At 41.9% G+C, this 23,455-nt stretch overlaps 2 protein-coding genes across 3 annotated transcripts; one reads left to right on the top strand and one right to left on the bottom strand.

Annotated features, from left to right (window-relative positions):
• Positions 1-2,233: 2,233 nt before the first annotated feature.
• On the bottom strand, positions 2,234-10,927 carry hunk (hormonally up-regulated Neu-associated kinase). Its single transcript, XM_028421963.1, has 9 exons — positions 10,688-10,927; positions 7,873-8,165; positions 7,269-7,324; positions 6,881-7,016; positions 6,653-6,780; positions 5,630-5,756; positions 5,376-5,544; positions 4,998-5,160; positions 2,234-4,221 (listed from the first exon to the last, which is right to left on the bottom strand). Exons 1-9 carry the CDS (start codon positions 10,925-10,927, stop codon positions 3,473-3,475), a joined length of 2,061 nt encoding a protein of 686 aa, XP_028277764.1. The 3' UTR covers positions 2,234-3,472.
• A 2,576-nt stretch (positions 10,928-13,503) lies between these two features.
• scaf4a (SR-related CTD-associated factor 4a) lies at positions 13,504-22,984 on the top strand. 2 transcript variants are annotated; one of them, XM_028421940.1, is made up of 19 exons: positions 13,504-13,657; positions 14,934-15,017; positions 15,121-15,165; positions 15,270-15,431; positions 15,518-15,650; positions 15,782-15,918; positions 16,016-16,195; positions 16,320-16,405; positions 16,503-16,587; positions 16,717-16,887; positions 17,031-17,104; positions 17,229-17,419; positions 17,546-17,646; positions 17,812-17,925; positions 18,022-18,178; positions 18,325-18,446; positions 18,612-18,762; positions 19,541-19,687; positions 19,822-22,984. In XM_028421940.1, the coding sequence occupies exons 1-19, from the start codon at positions 13,628-13,630 to the stop codon at positions 21,114-21,116; spliced, it is 3,465 nt and encodes a 1,154-aa protein (XP_028277741.1). In that variant the 5' UTR covers positions 13,504-13,627; the 3' UTR covers positions 21,117-22,984. The 2 variants fall into 2 exon arrangements, with proteins under 2 accessions (XP_028277741.1, XP_028277742.1); XM_028421941.1 differs by having other exon boundaries at positions 16,323-16,405.
• The last annotated feature ends 471 nt before the right edge of the window (positions 22,985-23,455 follow it).

The following is a 23,455-nucleotide window of genomic DNA, read 5'->3' on the forward strand; positions in this document are numbered from 1 at the left end:
CTTGCATCTCTGTGTGTATGAGTGTCTGCCAGGTAGTCTATCACTCTCTCTCCTTTCTCTGCCTGTGTAAGACCTGCTGAGGAAAGTACTATCTGGTCTGTTAGGCTGAACCAGAATATTCAGGTTGCCAGTGTATATGTGTGTGTGTGTGTGAACATCCCTGGGGTCCGCCACTGTGAAGCAGGTTAATCGTCTGTTTTTCTCAGACACAAAGGCTTGTCCCGTTGCCAGCGACACCCTGTTGTGAGTGTGTGCGCGTATATGTGACGAGGAAGGGGCTGAAAACAGGATTAGTGTCATCAGGATCTAAGCCTAAACAGATTGACAGAAATAAAGTCCTGCTGGACATTAAGTGATCAGTTTGGCCACACGTTAAAAGAGAATACCACTGATCTGGAGACTGAACTTTTTTTCCAATCCAAAGAGAGTAAATAAACAGACAGACTGATAGGATCACACTGTATGATATATATATATATATATATATATATATATATATATATATATAGGTGCATATATAAGATAAACGGCTTGGTAGACTTTTGATATTATCATTTTATTTTTTATTAATTTAAAAAATAAAGTCTTACACAGATCTGCTTCTTCTATGTAATTGTGTGTCACTGTGTGTGTTGTTATCATCCTGTTAAAAGGATTATGATGATTAAAAAAAAAATCAATTTTTTGCCCGTCTATTGGGATGGTGGTGATGTGGGGGTTGTTTATTACTCCTCACTTATGACTCCTCACTGACCTGTTTACACTCAGATTAATTTTAAAATAATCTGTTTGTCAAGTAAAAATGACCCCCCCCCCCCCTTTATCTCATCAGTATGGATTTTTTTACATTGATGCCTCCTGAGACTTAATAACTCATTGCTGCAGGCAGAGTTTTCTAACAGGCAGTGTGTGGCTGCAACAAGCCACTTGTCATAATCTGTAAAACACATAAAACCCAAGAATCAGCAGAAAAGCTGCAAATTCCTCTCAGGTATAGGACTACTGTTTAATAAATTCATTGTGATCATTTATGTTTAATTGTCTTCAAATGTAATAATCGCCATTACTGTCTCTCACCTGTCTAATGTTATCTTCCAGGAAGAGACTAATTACAAACAGCTCATGATCCTGTACAGGTGTTACCAGAGCAGTGTGAGACATCATGTACAAGTATTACCTGTCTCTGCCTCATAATATCATTTCACTGTGTTTAAGCCACTGTACTCATGATTGCAGCCTGTTTGTCTCACCAGACTGCCTGGGGATTTTGACTAACTGTCTGCCTGCTTGTGATAAACAAAAGGCTCTAATGCATTTTAGGGCCACTCTTGCCCCTCTGCTTTTATCAGCTTAGCCACGCCGATTTAATCGGACATCCATGTTTGTGTTGTACTGTATATGTGCGTGTTTGTCTCAGAGCTCTGATGATCCCCTGTCTTTGTCTCGACAGGCCAGTGTCACCCAAAGAGATTTATTTGGGGGACGGGGGAGCCACAGCTGAGCAGAGATTAGTGTCTGCAGAGTGTGTGTGTGTGTGTGTGAATAGGGAGGGGTTGTAGTATGTGTGTGTATGACTCCTAAGGATATTTCAGCTGTTGAATGGGAGTTGTTTTTTTTTACCCACCACAGGTGTCCTGTGGGAAATATGGTATGTGAGACAAGTGGCACATTGAGGTTGTAAAGTAACAGCCCGCGTTGGAGGAACCAGTCGTTATTACGTCCTCCAGGAGCTAAAAGCTTTAGGAATAAATTATTAGCCCCAGGCTCTGTGTAAATTGTACATACATTATCATGAATCTTTGCTTCTGTGGGTTAAAGTAGAACTACTTACTAAATTATAGTATTAATCTAAGTGTATTCACTTTATGTTATCAGCTAATAAACTCCACAGAGGACATGATGTCCAAGGATGAAAGCCAGACAGTAAGCAGGTTCAATTTAAAGACCAGACAGACACATAAAGAATTCAGTATAAATATTTAAAATACTTTTTACAGGATAGAAATCTCTTGACAGTCAAACAAAACCCTCCATTACAAAATCTTACAAAAGACCCCCCAAGTCTGTATCAATCTCAGTATCAACCAGGAACAAAAAAGTACAAAGACATCATTTCAAATGTTGACAGTACAGTTTGACTCATGCAACTTTTCATGTGGACAGGAAGAGATTCTACAGTAGGTTTAACAGTGAGAAGCCTCATGTCCCTCTGGAAGCCTTTGCTTGTTTTTTCTTTTTCTTTTTAAGAGTCAACTACGGTAGATATTGTGAAGCTCAGACAGGAGCACAGGACTTGTATTGTTATTTACAAGTAACAATTATTACATCTTTCTTAGAGAGCTCTTGGCAAATACTCGTCATTGCAGTTAACACTTAAGACTATTGCACAAACTACAGCATTAAGACAAAAGGAAGTGAATTTTAATCAGAATGTAATGTGATCCTAGTTTACTACCCTCAGCCATTGGCAGTGGTTGATCAGTTTCATAAGGCTTTTGATGCTCTATTTTTATTTTTTTTAATTTATTTTTCAAAACTGTCTGAACAGGTTTATCCTGCTGTGAGAAAAGTTGTAAGACTGTTTGTGTTTCCCTGTGGGTCTTAGAGATGAGTGATGTGTGTTATTTAACAGTGAGTTACCTTCAGTGCTGAGTGACTGGTTATGAGTACACTATAAAAAGTGAAAGTATGTGATCCTACTCTTGTAACCTACTTGATTCTAATGGCAATGCTTAGACACTGCAACGCTGTGGCACAATCCACACAAAGCACGTCACTACCGAGTGCTCCAATACATTGATGTATGATAAATGCAGTGAGGTAAAAGATGGTAAAGACCGTTGTTACTATAGGTTTTGGTTTTTCAAGAATAGTGCAGTGAGCTTCTTCATCCAGTCAGCATTTAGGATACAGTGCCAGCCGGCTGGAAGTCAGTGGCTATCATACAGAGTTTTCACAGAGACAAAACACTTACACATGTAATCAGGGTTAGGGTAAAAGTTGGGGTCTGTTAGCTGGTGTGAATCAGTTTCCGGCTCAGTTAGTAACCAGTTACAACAATATTACATAAGTTGGTATCTCTAACTTGGTCTATAATACAGTGTTGTGTGTGTGTGTACATGTCAGGGAAGGCCTATTACATGATGTCCTATGTCCACTCTGTATCTAGGACACAGTGAGGTTTACTCATACCTCAGGGATCAGTTACGAATCTCATCTTCTCAGTGTCGCCACCTCTCATTACATAACATAGTATGAGCAAGTAACAAGAGGTAAATTATTTCATACCATCACCCTTTTTTTTCCTTTTTTTTCTTTTTTTAAATAATCAAGTCTGTTGTGAAAAGTGGCTCAGTAAAAGGACAGTTCACAGTTCCAAAAGGCCGCTCTGGAAGACCTCTCCAACCTAAAATGTTAAGAGGGGCCTTGAGTTCATTCTCTCTTTCTTTCGTTTTCTTTCATCTTGAATCCCTCAGCAGAGGGTCTTTAGTGCACCTGAAGCACAGAGGAGAGTCTGCATCGGGTATGGAGGTGGGGACACCACTTCCTCAACAACTTGTTCAGGCCGGAATGTAAATGGCTGCAGCTGAACCTTCTTCTTTAGAATCTGTCCGATTCCCATTGAGGGGAACTTGCTGCGGTGCGTTGGGCTCTCAGGATCGCTGCTACTACTGTTGGAAGGAGGACTGAATGCTGAATTGGGGTTTAAAGCACTAAAGGCAGACTTCGGAGGGCTGAAAGCTGAGCTACCCGGGGGGCTTCCTATAGTACTGGGGGGACTGCCACTGGTGTCAGAAGAGCCGCACCAATCTGATGACGTGCTCTTCTTGGGCTGCGGGTTGCTGATGAGGACGGGAGGACTGGGGATTGTGGCCTTTTTCAAGTAAGAGGAGTCAGGTTGGAAGGCAGAGACGTGTCTGGGCGGGGACAGAGTCCCATTGGTCAACTTGTACCAGGGTGAAGCTGGGGTGTCTTCGATTTGTTCGGCTTTGGACAGGGAGCCAAAGGAATGCATGCCAATCGGTGACGGTGCCGGTGGAGCAGGAATGTTGTGTTCTGGGCTTGTGTTGACTTGAGGGAGGGTGGCCAAGCGCCTCCGTTGTTGTGGGGTGTTAGGAAAGAGAGGGTGGATCTCTAGATATTCCATGGAAGAGGAAGCTACAGTGCCGGGTGGTGCCAGAGGAGAATTACGATGGCCACCAGTTATGGCACGTAACAGACCTGAGGAGGAAATGAGAAAAAAAAACCATTAATATTTCTGAAAACTATGTTTTGCCTGCAGATATAGCTGATTATATGAGAACTCATGTCTGGCTGACTGTGTCTATGTTCTATATGTCACGTACGTGTTTAGCTGACAATGTAGCAAGCAGGTGTAAAGGCACAAGGACATTCTGTACTGATTCTAACTTTGTTAAGACTGGCCCCTCTTGACAAGAAGAGCCTTTGGGTGTTTGCAGCATTTACGTGACAATGGGGAAAGGGGCTTTGGGCCTCAACTTTGCCCCTGGTGCTTGTCTGTCACTTCTAAGCTAGGGATTATGTTAAAAATTCTACACCTGGTGTGAAAGATCTGAGTATTACTTGTGCAGCAAGTGTTGTTCACTTCAGTTAAATCCTAAATGACATGCTTTGGTTAGCACTCTGCTTTCTCAGTGATTTTATTTGACTTTCAAAAGGTGAATTAAATGAATGATTGCGTCTTTGCCCCGTGGCTGAATAGGAAGTTGTCCAAGATGTTCCCTCAGATGGATGGATGGATAGGTAGGTGGTTGGTTGGATGGATGGATGGATGGATGGACGGACAGACAAACAATGGATGGATGGATGGATGAAGGGATGAGTGGGTAACTATGTATGTGTTGCTGTACAAGAACATGCATGCTCTGTCAACCTACCCTGTATGAATAAAAGTAAATAAAATACAGTGAATATTCTGCATGATATTTCCTTCTTGTTAATGTTAATGTCTTGTTTTTTTTGTAATGAAACCTCACCTGTTCTGTGTTTCTTCTCCTTGCTGGGCCCCTTGCTAACAGCCAGGTACACAGGCGTCTGTTTTGGGGGGATGGTGAGCTTATCGACGTGCTTCCTCCACTGGGTCTGGTAATATTCACTTTTCTGCTTTTCTCCTTTCTTTTTCTCCTGGAACTGCATCTCCTGAAACAGACAGAGTAAATAATGTTTTGAAACAGGCCTTTCCTGCTGTGAAACTAGATTTCTATTATTTTAAATTTTGTCCGGTTTTCAGAGGTTAAGCACAGAAATCCAGGTGACACCATTCCTTTAGGCCACGGACATGATACATGCACTGGAACCATCAAGAAAATGATTCTGCCTTCTATTCTATTACATCTTAAATAGGATCCCCTTACCCTGTATTCTTTGGAGAGTCTCTTCATTTTCTTGTTAAGGAGAAAATAGACAGCTAATGTGTGGCAGGCACGATTTGTGAGGACGGCACTTAGCACCTCGCTGTGCTTGTAGCCCATCTTCTCTGTCATATGCAGTAACACTGTATGGTTTATTTCTTCAATGTGGATCCTATACACGAGAAAAGGGAAAAGTTAATACTTTGAAATTATTTAAATTAAACATAGAAATGATTGCATTTGAAATGTGAGTTCACCTGTTGAGGTACGGAGCCCCTGTGTTTTTGTTGGCCAGCTGCAGCCAGGAGTCTGCCATCACCTGGTGGATGTTGGGACGCTTGTTTGGGTCTGGCTCAAGAAGCTTCTTCAGTAGGCAGATGGCAGCTGAGACAAATGCAGGCAAGTATGAGTCAGTGTGTAGTGTGGAAAGGTTCCCAGTGAACTAATACTATTTCAATCGCTTTTGCCTTGACGCAGCACTTGTAAACACAGAGCCCTCATCCTCCTCATCCTCATTCTTAGCCCCACCTAAACCTTCATTCACTTCTTGCATAACTCGGATGTGATGGCATTTTTGTAACATTAGCTTAATTAATAGGTGCTTATGCAAGTGGGTTAAGCCATCTTTATATGCACATTAGCGTGCGTAGCACTGTGAGACACACTAAGGAGGAGTGGCAGGAGTATGATGTAAGTGACACAACTTCCAGTGAAGTAAATATGACACCACCTTCCCGTTTTACCTTAGCAAGTCCACCCCTTAAAGTCACATACACTTCTGATGAACTACTATCTTTGAAAATAGTGTATACTGATATACAGTATACTAAATATAGAGAAATTCTACTTGAAGTGTATGTATACTCTTTTTAGGCTATCATTTGTTTGTTTTGTCAAACCTACAGTTATCAGTTTGGTAAATAATGATATTTTCTGAGGAAACATATTAGTGTCAAATGATCAGTTTGAATCAGTGCCAGCAACTTCCCTGGAAAGGTAATTGCGTACCTGCCAGCTGTTTAATGTTACAAAACACAATAGAAGTTTAGTCACCTGTTTCCAACAACTAACAATGGAAATATTTTCTACAGAAACTCCTGCTAACATTGTTGAATGATTTGCTGAAGAAGAGTAATAGTATGTCAATCGGTCTAAATCGAATGAAGTAATTCCCAGAGCTTTTTCTTCCTCATTTTATTGTCATTTAAAAAAAACGGAAACCATTGTATTTTGTTAGAAATGGAGCAACAATTCAGCAATTATTAAAATAGTATATTTACCAGTAGAAAGCGAGGGAGGTAGAGGGTTCATCTCCTTATCCACCATCTTCTGGTGCAGGGCTCGAAGGCTGAAGGGCTCCACGGTAAAAGGAAGGGTGCCAGTCAGCATGGCATACATGTTCACACCACTGGAAGACCAAAATACACTCTTAGCTCTTTGTGCACTTATGAAATAAATTGATTTTATTTATGATTAAATATATTTGTTGAATGGGAAAGTTGTCTTACATGGACCAAACATCCACCTTCGGCCCGTATTTCTTCCTAGAGAGCAGTTCTGGGGCAGCATAGGCTGGACTTCCACACTGCGTGCTGAACGGGTCTGAGTATCCCAAGATGCCAGCGCAGTTACTGAGGCCGAAATCTGAAGCACAAGAAGAGTTGGGGTGTGAGTGGTTTCTGGGTTTATGGCCGTCTTTTTAAACAAATGACCTCATCACAGTGTTACACCAGCAAACAGAAGCAGATTAGCACTATGGTGAGAGCTTGTAAAGGTTTTAACTGGACATTAAACTGCTCTTAGCACTTCACCTTATGTGGGACACCCTGACAGCTAGGAAAATCTTTTTTTTTTTATTTAAACTGTAAAGTGAGCATCTGTCTTCTCTTGTGTTACCTATGAGCTTTATGTTGTCCTGCTCATCCAGTAGGAGGTTTTCTATCTTCAGATCCCTGTAAGACAAAGACAGACAAAGGAGATGTCAACTGTGTGCATTAGATAACTTATCTAAGCTGCTGTAGTGTCATTGTGTTAAGGAGGGGTCGATGAGAATCTTAACCCCCCACAAAACTCAGACACACACACACATCACCGCTACCAGTGTGGGTCATGCTGGTTGATTTTCAGTCTATTGTGTCCTTCCTCAGTCTTCCAAATCCTGTTACACAGTTATCTACATAGGCCATCTCCCCAGGAGAGAACTTTAGTTCCCAGGCTTTGAGGAACAAAGACATGAATATATTTCTGGGAAGAGTCATATAATTCTAATTTGAATTTTGATTTAGAGATGCAACTCATATAACATTTTATCAATATTTGTTATTGTGGATTAATAGTATTGTAAACAAGAAGGACTTAACCCACACTTGAGAAAGAGGATCATGTCTGACTCAGAGACCTTAACGTCAGCTTTAACCCATAGACATGAGTACATACATGAGTATCAATGGCAGTATATTCTGAGTATGTGTACAAAGTATTATCTTTACTTTCTGTTTACCTGTGCACTACACCTGCCCTGTGCAGGTGCTCCACAGCCAGCACCAACTGACGGATATATTTCTGAGTCTCCCTCTCATCCAAGCGTTTCTTGTCATATATGCGGTTCATAAGGTTTCCACCAGGGCAAAGCTCCATCACCAAGTAGTAGCTGTTCTCTGTCTCCAAGATGTCCAGCAGCTGCGTAATGTTAGGATGGCGAATCATCTGCTGGATGTGGCCCTCCCTTCGCAGGTTCTTGGTTACATACGAGTCCTTCTTGGCCTTACGTTTATCGATCACCTTCACCGCCACCTGGAGAAACACAGGAGAGGAGAAAAGACATCAGTTATTTTAGGCAAAGCACAAACTTGGCAGCTACAGTCTTACTCTTAAACCTGCCACCATATGATATTATGAAAAATACCCATGGAGAACTGGTCCACTGCCATGTCTCAGGAAGGATTTCAGGGGGTGTAACAGGTGATGAGATACTCAATCTCTATTGCAGCCTAAATAACTCGACACTGACCTCTCCCTTGCAGCTGCTCCCACTGTGGGGCAACCCAGGCGTTATAGGGCCCCGGGGCTGCAAGATGGGGGAGGTATGAGTATGTGTATGTGTGACTTTGCGGGGTTACTGAACCATCATAAACTAGGGGAAAAACAAATGTTACCCTATATGTTGTGAGGGTGCTAAAGACAAATGGACACTTGAAATTCTCCCATTTGCCTCCTTGGAGTTAAGTTAAATAAATATGAGAAATTGTGACAAATGAAACAAGGCAGTGCTACTTATTTTCTGAAAACAGATTCAACTGGCCAAGAACATGTGTTCAATGTTTAATCTTTGATTACTATTCTGTGTCTGTTCCTGGTTAGACCTGCAGTCTCCTCATAAAAGCCACAGAACATGTCCTTTATCACAATGACAAACACTGTAGGTCCCTTTGTAGATAATTACATTCAATAACATGCCCATCTAGAGTAGTTTATCTGCTGCCCAAGTCTCCTTGTAGCGCGTCTAGACTGGGTTCAAGAGCATGGCTACCATACACTGCAAATCATCTCAAGGAGAGTCCACAGACATGGAGAGGCATGTCAAATGAAACTAATCACCATATCCATTAATGAAATGGTGAGGGCCATAGTGGTGGTGTGTCTCTTTTCTCCTGCCCTTCAGCTTGTCTTTCATTTTTACTTTCGTCTTTCAGTCCTGATAATTGATTCACCTCTTTTACAGCTGCTAATTAAACCTGGCTGTGTGTGTGTCTGTGTATGAGCCGTCACAATGCAATAGACGGGTCATGTTTACAGCAGGCAGCGTGGATAAGAGAAGGGGTGCAGGGTATATATGGGGGGATGGGGTACTGTATTTACAGTAGTCTATATATATGAGGAGAAGGGTGGGGTATGGCAGGGGGAGGGGTGCGCCCTGCCAGGGGGCTTCTTGGGGGTGGGTGGGGGGAATCAGTTGTTTATCAGGCGCCCCTCAGACAGAAAAGGGCGGGGGGGGGTTGTATGGAGGGGAAAGTGGGTTACAGACATCAAAAACACATGAATATGACCTCCTCAGCCCCCCTGACCATGACAGCACCATCTCTCACCTCTCATCACTTTTAAACACACACACACACACTCAGTGCCATCTCTGCATCCACACTGACTTTCTAGTGATGCTAAAAAAAGGCCGTGGGAGTCCTCCTGTGTTTCCTTTACCCCGACTACCCTTTTGCTTGAATAAACTCACTGCCCTCCGCTCCCACCCTGTGCCTGTTGGCTGCATGTATTTAAATGAATGAGAGAATACAGGGGGAGAGAAAGAGAGGGGACTGGCTGTGAGATTGCCAGTGTTTGCATCATCCTCAACAAAGACAGTGAGGGAAGGGGGAAAGAGAGGAGCGTTTTCTTTTTATTCACAGCCACAGAAAGAAAAAGGGGGGAGGCGAGTAAGGGTTAATATGTTGTACTTATTTTTAAAATGTAAATCTGGATTTGATTGACATCTAGCGCTGATGTTATCTTCAAGTACACAGGCTTTAGAAGCAGGAACATGTAGCAAAAAAGGAAGAACTTGTTTTTCTAATATGCAAATAATCTGGCTGCTTGTCAAAAAAAAAAAGCCTGAAGAGACAAAGGCAACCAGTGGCCAATGGTTGCCCATATCAAAGCCCCTGCGCTGGCGGAATTATAATGAGGCTGAAGCCCATTTATCAACGACATCATTTCATATGAAAGTAGCAGCTCTGCTCTCTTATAGGCCGGACAATTTCCCCCCTCTGTCCCTATCAGAGACTTGCGCGCCCACAGCACCGAGACGGTGAGCTCACCAGCAGCAGCAAACAAAGCAGAGCCTCAGAAAACACACCACAGAGCGCACAAGAATGTTATCCAACGTGTTAAAAACACAGAGATCTTTCTCTCTCATACACAATAAGTAAACATTGTCATTGGAGCATTTCTGCACATAGTGTGACTGAATTCAACAGCTGGTGCTGCCGCATGAGCTCATTAACAAAGGCTTCCAATGCAAACGGAGCCGGAGACTTTGAGTTCATTAGTGATTAGTCACACATTAACACTCAATAGTGGCATTTAATAGGTTGGCATGCAGGAGTGAAAAAAGAGGAATGCAAAGCAGGCAGGCGACAAATGACATGCTGACACTGTGCACTGAAAAACATGTTAAACCAACATGCACGTTGTTAAATTTCTGTAAAACGCGAAAAAAAATAATTGAATTAAATGTTTGTGTTAATTTTGCTTGCATTTGAAATGATCACTTTAAAAAGGCCAAAAGATACAAAAAGCCACTGCCGCAGCTGACGCATGCTTACCTTTTCTCCTGTTAACGCGTGCAGACCTTCTCTAACTTTGGCGAAGGATCCTTCTCCCAATTTCCTCCCGATCAGATAGTTCCCGACCCGTTTGGTGTGGTAAAAGTTCTTGAGGATGTCCGCTGCAGGACTGCATAGAGAGGCCGAGAGGATGCCCTCACTCCCGGCACTATTTGGGGTTTTACCCTCGTGTAACGCGTGGCTGTTGTCCACTACCATGTCGCTGTCCGCTACTGGCATCACAGCTCCCTTGTCAATCGTCTCCTTTTAACAAGGGAGGCAAAATAACGCACCTACCCACCTTTAAAGGCAGGTATTAAACGCTTAACGTCCGTTGAGATGCGTTATAACTCCGTTGTGTGCGTGTCGTCACTAATAACAAATTAGAGGAACCGGAGCTTGCGCCACCTGTTCACCCAAAGCATCCAGTCAGCGCACTCAGCAGTTTCCGAGAGGACTGTATCAGCCCAGATTAAAATGACACAAAACAATATGACACTCACCAATGGAAAGTTTGTTGTCTAAATGACGCAACCTGTCTTAACACTTGTGAGGATTTAAAAAAAACAGTGGCTCAGGCAGGCAGAGGTAGGCTGTGCGCTCAGCGGCTGAATGTCTGTATATGCAGGCAGCGTGTTTTCCAGTTTGAAGTGACTTTCCCGGTCCTGTGGGTGGGCGTTTCTTAGTGTGAGGGTGAAACATAAAAAAACACAGTGGTGGTAGCTTGGGTAAATTTCAATCCAATCAGCACAGGCAGGCGGAGCACATGTGAGAACAGGGAGGGGGACAACTCTATACCCGGTACCACCACCCCGCCGTTCTGCTGTACGCGTTTCGTGGTGCGCACAGATTGTACATGTGTGTGAACAAAGAACACACTTGTAGATGGAAAGGACCGATCTCAACAGAGTCACAGAAAACATGTATCTGTTTTTATACACACAAGAGTTCTGGGCACCTGGCTAATTGATTTATTGATGTAGATCTGTGCGTAAAATATCCTCATTTTATCCACATGGGTGGCGCACACTAGACGTGCAATCAATTAGACTGGTTCTGGTTAGTAAGTTATCATATTTAAAATCTGTTTAAGTTTTTTATGGGCTTTAAGATGCACCACCATAGATCTTTTTACTGATTGTTGAAGTTGGAGCTCTGCCAACAACAAAAGTTCAAGCTACACCAGCTTCAGACAAAGAATCATTTCTCTCCTTGCTCACTGAGGTGTTCACTGGCCTAATTAACATGGTCTTCATCACTCAAAGGAGGACAGCTGCAGGGAGGGGCAGCACTGGCTTGCTGGGAGATCTAGTTATGTTGCTGTAATTGTAGTCAGCTCAGGTTAATCTCACCTGATATGATTTGACTGTATGATTTCCAGCAGTAGGCCTGCACACCTGCAAGAGCTGCACAAAAAAACCACCTGAATCCACTGAATACCCCACTGCAATAAATATTACCAACAGGAAGCTGGTGTTCTCTTGTGTGTTGGAGAGGTGTGGATTCTGCTTGTGGTCTGACATGATGTGTGTGGCTGGTCGTGTTATCTGTTTGTGCTGTGTTTTGTTCATTCCTGGTATGGACACCTTGAATAATCCACACAGATTATTGCTTTCTAGATATGCAACACTAGGTACTACGACCCCATCTATTGGATATTCTTTTGTACTGCAAGAACAAATATAATTTGACATGGTCCATCTTGTTTTTTTTGGTCCTGACACACACACACACACATATACATATATATATATAAACATGTCTAAAATGTTCTCAGAAAAGCATTTGGTGGAAATATATATAAATAAATCTAGAAATCTAAAGTTTAATTGAACCAAATATGTAGTACAATGTGTATGAGCCTTTTCAAAGCTCAGAGGTGGCAGTTGTGTGTTGGTGCTATAGGAAAACATAATTAGAAAAATCGAATAAATTATAGCAGTGATACTGTTATTGTATGTGAAAACTGTTATTCATACTATTCATAAATATGAATCACTCGATTCTAAACATTTGATCCTTATTATTATACCAGATTGAGTCCTGGCATATCTTACACATACAGTTTGTGCATTGTAGGGAGACTGGGGCAAGTTGTCACACTTGCAATAACTTGACCCCAAAGGGGGTCTACTTAAAAGTGGAATACTAGTTTTGTGCTTAAACATAATGTAATGACATTATGTGATGTTGCATCCCTTCTGGGAAAACCAAAGCACACTGTCAACTGAGGTGAGGACAAATTTCCCATTTTTCAAATATGAAAGTAAAAAATACCAACTGAACACATGTCACATATGTGCACCCCCTATTTAAATGCTGATACGTCTGCACAGAATAGAAATATCAAAATGAAATGAATACAAAGTTTGTGCCCAAGACTTTGTTCTTTCATTTGGTAAGTATTTTTAACAATCTGATGAACTCATTTTAAAATATATAACAGTATAAAAAGTGTGACAACAAGTCCCGGGCCTCCCTATATATTATTGTTTTCTTCTTTCCTGAAATGTTTTATTTGGAGCAGTGTAAGTTTAATAAATAATTTATAAAGTGAATCTTGCACATCACACAGGTTCCTATTAACTGGCTTGTTTGTGAATATTTAAAAAAATATTTATATGGATCTATATCTAGCCAGATTAGAGTCCAGTCAGTATTTAGCAAACTGTGGTTAGCTGTGTATTATTAATAAAAAGCACTAAGACGATGCACATACACAATTCCTGCAGCACCGCGCCACCCAGTGGACAAAAGCTAGAACATCAAAACTGAATCCCAGCATGCTTTGCCGTGCCCGCCGACCCGAAAGCTACCACTGCGAGGCTAGCTGGCGTTAGCTACTAGGAGCGGACATGTTGTACCGACCCTTCCTTGGATAAATATCGCCGTGAGCGGATAATTGGGAGCTAAGGGGAAGGCTTGGAGCGTCTGGCAATCATGGATGCCGTCAACGCCTTTAACCATGAGGTAAACTGTCTGCAATGCTCGCTGAGACCCAGAACTCACCGAGTATGGAGGAGCTGGTCATGGTGCTTCTGTGTTGCACTGAGGCTAGCCGTGCAGGTTGGCCTACATGGCGAGCTAGCTAGACATCTTATTTGACTCAAGCTAACATACGTGTATTGCAGCTGCAGTAAAAGTATTGAAATGAATGGCTATTGCCCACCATCTAGCATGCTAACTCACCAATTCAAACGTCAACAGCGGCTGCAATATCCGCCAGTAGGTTAGCTTGTAGGAGTAAGTTATGGTTGCTATGTGTTGGTAACAATGCTACTAGCAACCTCTTGAGAAAACACACCTATGCTGTTGCCATTGTCAGAATGCAAGTTTACACACTAAATGTGACAAAACAGCATATATTTGTTGATGAGAAGTCATGTTAATTTGCTGTATGGCCTGACTGCTGATGCATAAAGAGTGCAGCCAAAACACAGGTCAAATGTATCACGGTTGTTTGTGGGTTCTCTTTTTTGTCCTACGTGCTGTAAATCCTGCACTCTAATTACTGTCTTGTCTACGCCCACATAGCTAATTCCCATTTGAGACAGAATGTAAAACAGTGTAACACAACTAGCTGGACCTCATCTTGATCAAACAACAGGATCATTAGAACCTCAGGGCTTTGAGCAGTTTCTGGTGCGTTTTTTTGTTGTTGAAATAGCAGTTTCTGTACAGCACATAAGCACTGTGCAAAAGATAAAGACATAGATCAGTGTTAGATGTGATCATCACAGCAGTGGATACTTACACTGTCAGTAAACTGTTAGGTGAGCAATACAATGCTTGACTGTCTTGTCTGAGCAATATCCATTAGCAAGTTAAGACATGGTTAGGAGCATATAGTAGAAGGCTGTATCTTGTTATTTTATGTTGTGTTTTGGATTCACCTAAAAGCATTCAAATTGAGTCTCTGCAGATTCAGGTGAATTTAATTTCTGTGTCCATCTGTAGGCAGGACAATTAAGCACAACATGGCACTATGGTAGCACGCCTGCAATGTCACTTTTAGACCCACTAATAAATTGTTATTGTCCAAAAATGTCAGTGAAATTTCTTCAAATAACTCAGTAAATTCAGTAAAATCATAAGTTTTGATGAAGATCAAGTGAACGATAATTTGAACCTGTCTTGTAATATGCAGGAGGTAATGTATTAGATAAGCTCAGCTAAAGTGTTGCTGTGTCTTTGTATTTTTCTTTCCTTCTGCTTCTTGACCTCACTGATTATCCGTTCTGTTTAGTTATTCTCTTTGATGGATTCCAAGCCCCCAATATCTCGGGCAAAGATGATCTCCATCACCAAATCTGCCATCAAAGCTATGAAAGTAAGAATAAGTTAATAAGTTGAAATCAAAACGTTATGTGTTATTATTTGATGAACATCTCTATACGTAAGATAATATGCTCACTTGGTTCTCTCTTTGTCAGCTCTACAAACATGTGGTCCAGATTGTGGAGAAGTTTATAAAAAAGGTGAGCCAGAGCTGTCTCAAAGTTGGTTACAAACCAGTTTGTCCCAGACAAGCCTTCTTGATCAGTCTTGACCTTTTAAATTTTTCTCTTCCTCCTCTTTCTAGTGTAAACCTGAATATAAGGTCGCAGGCTTGTATGTGGTGGATTCCATTGTCAGGCAGTCCAGACACCAGTTTGGACCAGACAAGGATGTGTTTGGTCCAAGGTTCACCAAAAACATTACAGGAACTTTTGAGAACCTCTGCCTTTGCCCCATAGAGGACAGGGTAAGAACAGAGTGGTTTTTTTGACTGAAATGCTGACAATGCCTTTAAATAATTTCCTTTACTATTTCTTGGTTTTGTTTGTGTAGAGTAAGATTGTGCGGGTGTTGAATCTGTGGCAGAAGAATGGGGTGTTCAAGATTGAGGTTATTCAGCCCCTCTTGGACATGGCAGCTGCCTCCAGCAGTGGTGCTGCACCCTATGCAGACACAGATGAGCCAGGTAAGTTTTCTGTATTTGCACACTAAAAGGAATAATTTAGCCAGGATAGATTTTCTAGGACAAACAGTCTAACAGATGAAAGCATTTGTGTGCTTCACAATCATGCCCTTAATGCCTTTGTCTTTCCTTAGATTCTTCCCCACCTCCAGCCAAAGAGCCAGTTACTGTTGTAACGGCAAACTCCACTATGACATCTGCTGCTCAGCTACATAACTCTGATGCCTTTGCTGCAGTGGCACAACTCTTCCAGTCCTCACAGGGTCAACAGGTGTGTTTGTACTTGTACAGGCTGGTCTCATTCATTTGCCATTTCTTATACAGCTCTCATATTTTTTGTTTCTAACAATTCATCCACTGGCTTTTAGCTTCAACAGATGCTCCAGAACTTTCAGCAGCAGCCATTGAAGCCCGAGACCAACACTCCTCTCCATAGTATTCAGACACATAGCCAAAACATCTCTACTGTGTCAGCCATGGGTCCTCCACAACCACTTCTGCACTCCCACCCTATTCAACCTACCCAGCAGAAATCGGCCTTTGACAAGGTGACACAGTGCATTTTCCTGTTTCCTTGTGCCATCATTACCAACATGGTAGCAATCAGGCACCAGTTAGACATGCTTAGAGCATTGAAAAAATTGAGACAACTAATTTGTTTTTTCTTCTTAGAAGTTGCTTGACCGTTTTGACTATGATGATGAACCAGAAGTTGGGGAAGAAACAAAGAAGGAGGAAATCTCTGCACAGCCCTCCTTGTAAGCCCTTGATTTATACTGTGCACTACAAATTGTCTGTGATTTTTAGAAATGGAATGAAAGCTGTGAAGCTGATGGGGTATTTCTGTCATTACAGAATGCAGCAGCCTCCAGCCTTCCCACAGCACATGGAGCACTTTAAACCACAGATGGTTAACATGTCGCAAGACCTCTCACAGCAGGTAGGGACTATATACATGGACTATATATATATATATATATATATACTCTTTATATGTGAAAAACAAACCCACTCTAAAACAAAAGAAAAATTGTATGTGCACAATATTTATTAGACTTGTTTTTCCAAGATCCCAGTTCCTCCCAATGGCCAGGTTTGCGGATTGCCACCAGGGCAAAACTTCTCAATGACAATGACTCCAACAGGGCATGCTCTGCCAGGACAGCCCCTTCCTGGTTCTACAGGGCATCCAGGGTTCCCAGGGGTGTACACTCCCCACAATGCAACCCAGCAACAACAGGTAATGTCTTCAAACCATTTTTAGTACCACACTGAGTATAGACAGCGAATTTCTATCACATATATCAGAGTTCTGTCCTGGAAATGCTTACTTTGTGACCATATAAACTGAATGAACTGATATCTGAAAATATGTCCTATCAGGACTTGTCAATGGATATGGATCATTCATCTATGAGGGATGGCAGACATGGTCAAAGGTCACACTCGGGCTCAAGGTGAGCATCCACCTTCATGTTTCTGCCATTCATGATTTTTTTTCAATTTATTTTACCCTGTGTAGATAAAATGCTGAAGGAAGTGCATAGTATTAGGTTGAGTGCCTTTTTTGTGTTCCCTCAGATCCCCAAAGCGGAGGAGGTCACGGTCTAATTCCCGTACACGACGATCTAGGCACAGGCGATCTCGCTCACGCTCCAGAGACCGGCGCCACTACTCCCCACGCTCTCGCTCACAGGAGCGCAGGGACAGAGAGAAAGAGAGAGAGCGACGGCAGAAAGGCCTTCCACCACTCAAGACTGAAACGCTAAGCAGTGAGTCTGACTCTATTTCTGTTTATGCAAGTAAATTGACATCAAAATAATTATCTTTTTTTTTTCATTATTTATTTTTCAGATAAATATTCACATCTTTTTACCTTTTTCTTTGTACTTTCCTAGTTTGCAGTACAACTCTTTGGGTGGGCCAGCTAGACAAGAGAACACAGCAGCAGGATGTCGCCTGTTTGCTAGAGGAGTTTGGGCAGATAGAGTCCATCAATGTAAGTGGACTTATACATCAGTTACATTGATCCAGCTGTATCCGTGTTCTGTCTAAACATATTTTCTCATCCAAATATCGACAGGTTGGTTGTGTCCTGTGGTCACCTTGTAGTAAAGTTACTTGTTTTTAGGTAACTTCTGTGTTTGTCCTCTCTCTTGTTAAGATGATCCCTCCACGTGGCTGTGCTTATATTGTCATGATACATCGGCAAGATGCCTACAGGGCTCTTCAGAAGCTTAGCAGAGGATCGTACAAAGTTAACCAGAAAGCCATCAAGGTAAGTGAGCAACACAGACAGGTGCTCAAAGTAATGTAGAAATCCAAAAGTTGGCAAACAACAGACAAAATGAATGACTTTTCAATGTTCTGACAGATTGCTTGGGCTTTGAACAAGGGCATAAAAGCTGAGTTTAAACAGTACTGGGATGTGGAGCTGGGTGTCACCTACATACCTTGGTCTAAAGTTCGAGAGGACCAGTTGGATGAGCTTAAAGAAGGAGGAATAATTGATGTAGAATCCTTATCGCCAGGTAAAAACTTAAATGATAAATCAAAACTGTAGTCATACAATATCAATATCTTGATACCTAGTCTGACAAACCAAAATCTTGATATCACAATGTAGGTACTGACTCTATTAGAAATTAGCTTTTGTTGACATGTCATTCTTTTCTAGAATGGAGTGCAGCAACTCTCAACCACCCAGAGGAACTCGCCCACAATGGGCGTCCAGAGCAACAGCAGCCTGAGGAGACCCCAGTAATGCCTCTAGCTGCCCCAGCTGCTCCCACTGCACAGGTAAAGGACTGCAGCAAGATTTGTTTTACACTTGTTTTAATACGTTGTATTGGACTGCTCTTGTATTAAAATGTCTTGTAGAGTATGTTTTATAATATGTTTGTAATTGTAATTGTTTGAAGGTAACTTTTGGCATCGCCAGTAAATTCTCATAAATGTTCTCAGGTTCCAATGCAGCAGCCAATGGTTGGTGTGGGTTCTCTCCAACCTCCCGTCTTTCCTGGTCCTATAGGCATGCCTCCACCTTCCTTCCCTCCAGGCGTCCCCCCTCCTCCTTTTATCAGACCTGGCTTCAACCCCCTGCAGATGCCTCCAGGTAGCACCTCCTACAGCTGTCATTTGGCTTTCAGTCTTTCACACAGTGACCCCGTTCAGACTTGTGCAATTGATTTTTCTCAATCTGAACAACGCAAAATCCGGATAAAGATTGGTTTCAATTCGGCTAGATCCACCTCTCAGAGGTGGGTTGAGCCGAATTCGCTGATATCTGGCTATGGTCTGAATGCAAATGCAGCTAGCAAATCCGGCTAGTGACATCATACTTCCGGGTTGCGTACAAAAGCTGTGCGTAAACATCTGTCAAACTATGGAAGCTTACAATAGCTGTGAAGGAATCTGCCTTTCTGACCACCGAAATGAAACTTAAAAAGAAAGAATGAAACTGCACAACACATGCACGCACCCTGTCTTGCTCCCGGTCTGAACGGAGTGGGAATTTTATGATGCGGATAACAGCAATGACGCCGGATTGGGCCCGACATGTGTGTGCAATAGCCAGATTTGAACATAGGTCTGAACATATCTGGCTTAAAAGCAATCCCGATTCGATCCCACTCTATCTGGATTGACTTTCCCCAGTCTGAACAGGGTCATTGTTTACTCTTAATTGTTAACAATTGTTAACAGCAATGCTGTTATACACATAATTACTGGTCTGTAGTGTTCTTTCATATAAATGACACATAACTGACACAAAGTAAAACAGTAGGTTATACTCTAATATTAGAAAGTTAGGAAAATACAGATCAAAATCAAATGAGCCAAACTTAACAGACTTGAAACCATCCTAACTACTTTACACTATCTTCTCCCAGGTTTTCCTCCCCCAGCTGCCTTGCCTTTAGGTCTCCCACCTCTTTCCAAAGGTGGAGTTGAGGACCCGCCTCTGGACCCAGCAGGTCTGGGTAACAGGAAAAATGATGACGTTCTTGAAAGTCCTAACATCTTTAACAACCAGATGGGTCAGTCTGATTTTCTGCTTTTACTCTTCTCCTGGACAATGACAAAAAAAGCTTTTAGTTGATGCTTTTTTTCTTGTCTGTATTGTCTGTTTTTTTAGATAACTGAGCTCAAATGTATTTGTTTCCCCCATTAGGTAACCAGGTTGGTGGACTTCCTGGTGGTCCTCCAGGTGCACTTCCAGGTACTCACCTAGGTGGACTTCCTGGTTCACTTCCAGGTGGACTTCCTGGTGCACTTCCAAGTGGTCCTCCAGGTGGACCCCCTGGTGCGCTTCCAGGTGGTCCTCCAGGTGGACACCCTGGAAATATCCAGCCCCCCTCTGGTGGCCTCCTAGGCGCACGGCCTGGCATAATTCCTCTCCAGCGTCCTCCAGTTGCCCCTTCACCACACATGCAACGATTCCCTCCACCCCACGGGCCTCGACCCCCTCATCCTAACATGCCTCCTATGCCTCCACAGATGATACCCAGGGCTCCGCATCCTCAAATGGTGCAACATGAAACACCTCTGCCTAAGACAGGCTTTGGGATCCCCCCACCACACAATATGAGAGCCCCATTCCCTCATAGCCATGGCCCTCCTCCTCAAGGTCCTCCTCCTCCTTTTATCAGACCAGGAGGTCCCCGTGGTATGGAGAGGCCAGAGGAAATGGATGGCAGATCATTCAGAGGAGACCGGCCTGGCTTCAGGGACCGAGAACTAGAGCGGGATAGAGACTGGGATAGAGACAGGGATAGGGAAAGAGGTTTTGGAGGTGGAAGACGGTCATTTGGTGACGGAGGGAGAGTTGGAGATAAAATGGATGGCAGAGACAGGCTAGGAGGCTGGCAGGAAGATGGAGGCGATAATCGTGGAGGAGGATGGGACAGAGACAGAGACCGTGATCGGGACAGAGACCGCGATCGGGACAGAGACCGCGATCGGGACAGAGACCGAGATCGGGACAGAGACCGTGAACGGGATAGAGACCGTGATCGGGACAGAGACAGAAGGGACTGGAGGGAGAGGCGAAGCAGCCTTGATCGAGACAGAGAACGAGGAAGAGGTGATGATGGAGAAAAAGAGCGAGGAAGGGGAGAAGGTGGGAGTCGAGAAAGAGCCAGAGGATCTGAAGGAAAAGGGGACAGACCACGACGAGAACGGCGAGAACGGATCTCACGGTGGGACAAGGATGATCGATTGGCGGAACTGGAAAACATGGAAAAATTTCTGACCTCTAATAACACAGAACCAACTCGTGTGACTCCTGTCTCTAGTGCGGAAACCAATAAAGAACCAGGTGCTGAAGCTTCTCAAATGAGACCAGAAAAAGAACTGTTAGCTCTGCCTACAGAGGTAACTACTGCTACTGAAGACCTGGTTCCTTCTGAGCCTTTACTTTTAGCTCCAAGTGAGTCTGCAGAGACAAAACCGGAAGTAGCATCATAGACTGCTCCTTTAGCCAGAGACTCATGTGAAACCACTGATGGATAAAGAAAGGTGTTTTCTGATGGTCAGTCTCAGCTCTTGGGGGCAGATCATTTCTAACAGTTTCAGTTGGGTAATTGACAGTATCTGGGCAGCATATCTTGACAACGAAACCTAACTCCCACAAATAGATGTTCTGCTTCATGGGTTATGATAAGAATAATTTGGCCTCTAATCTGTGTCATACATACATGAAGATCAGTTTGGAAAAATGTGTGTATATTGGCTATTTAATGTAGTTTTTCTCCTTCCTCTAATATGTAAGAGTGAACAGAGTGTTTGCATGTTAACCTAGGTCGGTCCATGTTTTTTTGTTTTTGCTCTAGTGGGTTTGCAGACGGATAAATGCTACACAATTATTTTTTATTACAGATATGATACACCTTTATTTTTACTTCATGCCCTTATCTATGGGACAGCAGGAACTTCTCTTGGGTGCGAATTTCTTCTTTTAGAAATACAGTTTTTAAATTTGCCAAAGCGTCATGTGGAATACTGTACAGTCGTCATTATTTCCTCATTATGTCAACATCTCACCAATATCACAGCCAGGAAGGTTCAGGTTTATGAAAAAAAACTAATTATAGTGGCCTTAAAAACAAATCCAGATAATTTATGGCATTTTCAGTGAAGGTCATCTGGATGTTTGTGGTAAACAACTGAAATTTAGACCTGGTGATTTGTTTTTTTCCTATTTTTTTAATATATTTTTTTTTCTCCCACATAGATTATAGAGCTCTTTGTGTGTATTTTCACCTTTCAACCACCCATTAATTCAGCTAGATAGAGTGATGACATTGTACCACACCCAGGGCTGTAACTGTTCACTCAGTGACATGAGGTGTCCTTGTAAATCCACTTTCAATATTTTGTTTTATGTGAGCTTTTAGTGCATCACCCAGAGACTCTTTAAAACATAGGGGCTGCTCAGATTCGCGTTTCCTCACAGTTTCTGTGAGTCTATGTATTAGTTACTACATTTTACTGATAACAGGAATTGGACTAGACATTAACTCCTCTGCCATTTTTAATTTTTTTACATAATCAAAAACACTGGCATACTGTGCTCATCCAGATCATAATGTTTAGTTCTGTGTGTGTATTTAATATTATTTATACAAATATTGGATAACACAAACTGCTATAAGGGGTTAAAAATGATCAAATTTGTTTTGCTTAACATTTCACACCAGACCTAACATGACACTGAAAGGCCACAGGAAGTGAAAAGGTGGTTGATCTTATTATATAAGTGGGCTTTAAAAATTCCTCTGTGAACAAATATATGTGTACCAAATGATGCACAGCTTTTTAAAGTCTGCTGGAAAAAAGCTAAATATTTTCTTTTAGAGTATTGACTGTTGAAAAAAGTGCAAATTGAAACTTATAGGATTAAACCCTTTACTGTCTATATTTTCAAATCTTTGACTTAATATGTACGTTTTATTTTTCAGTCAAAGAACTTGTGTAGATTCAACATCCGTTTTTTTTTTCTTTTTCTTTTTTTTAAGTACTGTCGACTTGTGTAAACACAAGTAAGAGGCATATTTGATAATTCGATATTTTCCCTGTGTGTACATTTCATTGAACCTTGACAAAATTAGAAATAAATTACTATTATAGGTTTTTTTTCTTTGATAAACACAGCATGCAAAGTATTTGTTTTTCTGAAGAAAAACTATATTTAGTTGTTAAACTCTGAAGCCCAGATTCTTCAAGTGCCACTCTTGTTTTGGAATCATTTTTACACTGAGGCAATGATGGTAAAGTGGAAACAAATGAAGCGTGTTGTCCTGGTCACTGCTGTAAATATATGCTTGTATCACTGATCTAAAGGTGTTATGATCATTGTTGTTAAAAATCTGTGTTTATCCAAGAGAAAAAAAGTGATTTGGAAGAAACGCCTTTACTTTAAAATTTGTAACTCCTAGTGGTTTGAAAATTGACAGATGTTTCTATGATTTGTTAAAAATACAAAAGACATGGACATAAAATCTTCAATAGTTCAGCCATAGGAAATTGTTTTTAATAAACTATTTTTGTACCAAATGGATTTGCTTTCTCTGCTTAATCCATGCTCATCTGTTAGAAATATGTTTAATTTCTTGTACACAGTTAGCATGAAGTGCTTAAATGGCCGAGGTCCAATGTGTGTTTCTGTCATTAGAGCTCTAAATTAACTTTTATGTTTTTCTATTATTAGCTTATTATCTATCAGCAATGCAACCTAACAGTCAAACATGGGATACACATGTTAGGGTATGAGCTTATAGTAATGCTATTCACACAAATGTCACCCA

Source organism: Parambassis ranga, chromosome 14 (assembly GCF_900634625.1).
Source record: "Parambassis ranga chromosome 14, fParRan2.1, whole genome shotgun sequence".
Lineage (NCBI taxonomy): Eukaryota > Metazoa > Chordata > Actinopteri > Ambassidae > Parambassis > Parambassis ranga.

Excerpts from the sequence above, each read along its gene's own strand:
- scaf4a (XM_028421940.1), top strand. The coding sequence starts at position 13,628 with ATGGATGCCGTCAACGCCTTTAACCATGAG. Across the intron at positions 16,406-16,502 it reads ATCTCTGCACAGCCCTCCTT|AATGCAGCAGCCTCCAGCCT; the intron begins GTAAGCCCTTGA and ends CTGTCATTACAG. Across the intron at positions 16,588-16,716 it reads CGCAAGACCTCTCACAGCAG|ATCCCAGTTCCTCCCAATGG; the intron begins GTAGGGACTATA and ends TGTTTTTCCAAG.
- hunk (XM_028421963.1), bottom strand. The coding sequence starts at position 10,927 with ATGCCAGTAGCGGACAGCGACATGGTAGTGGACAACAGCCACGCGTTA. Across the intron at positions 7,325-7,872 it reads AGGGCAGGTGTAGTGCACAG|GGATCTGAAGATAGAAAACC; the intron begins GTAAACAGAAAG and ends TTTGTCTTACAG. Across the intron at positions 5,161-5,375 it reads GACTCTCCAAAGAATACAGG|GAGATGCAGTTCCAGGAGAA; the intron begins GTAAGGGGATCC and ends TGTCTGTTTCAG.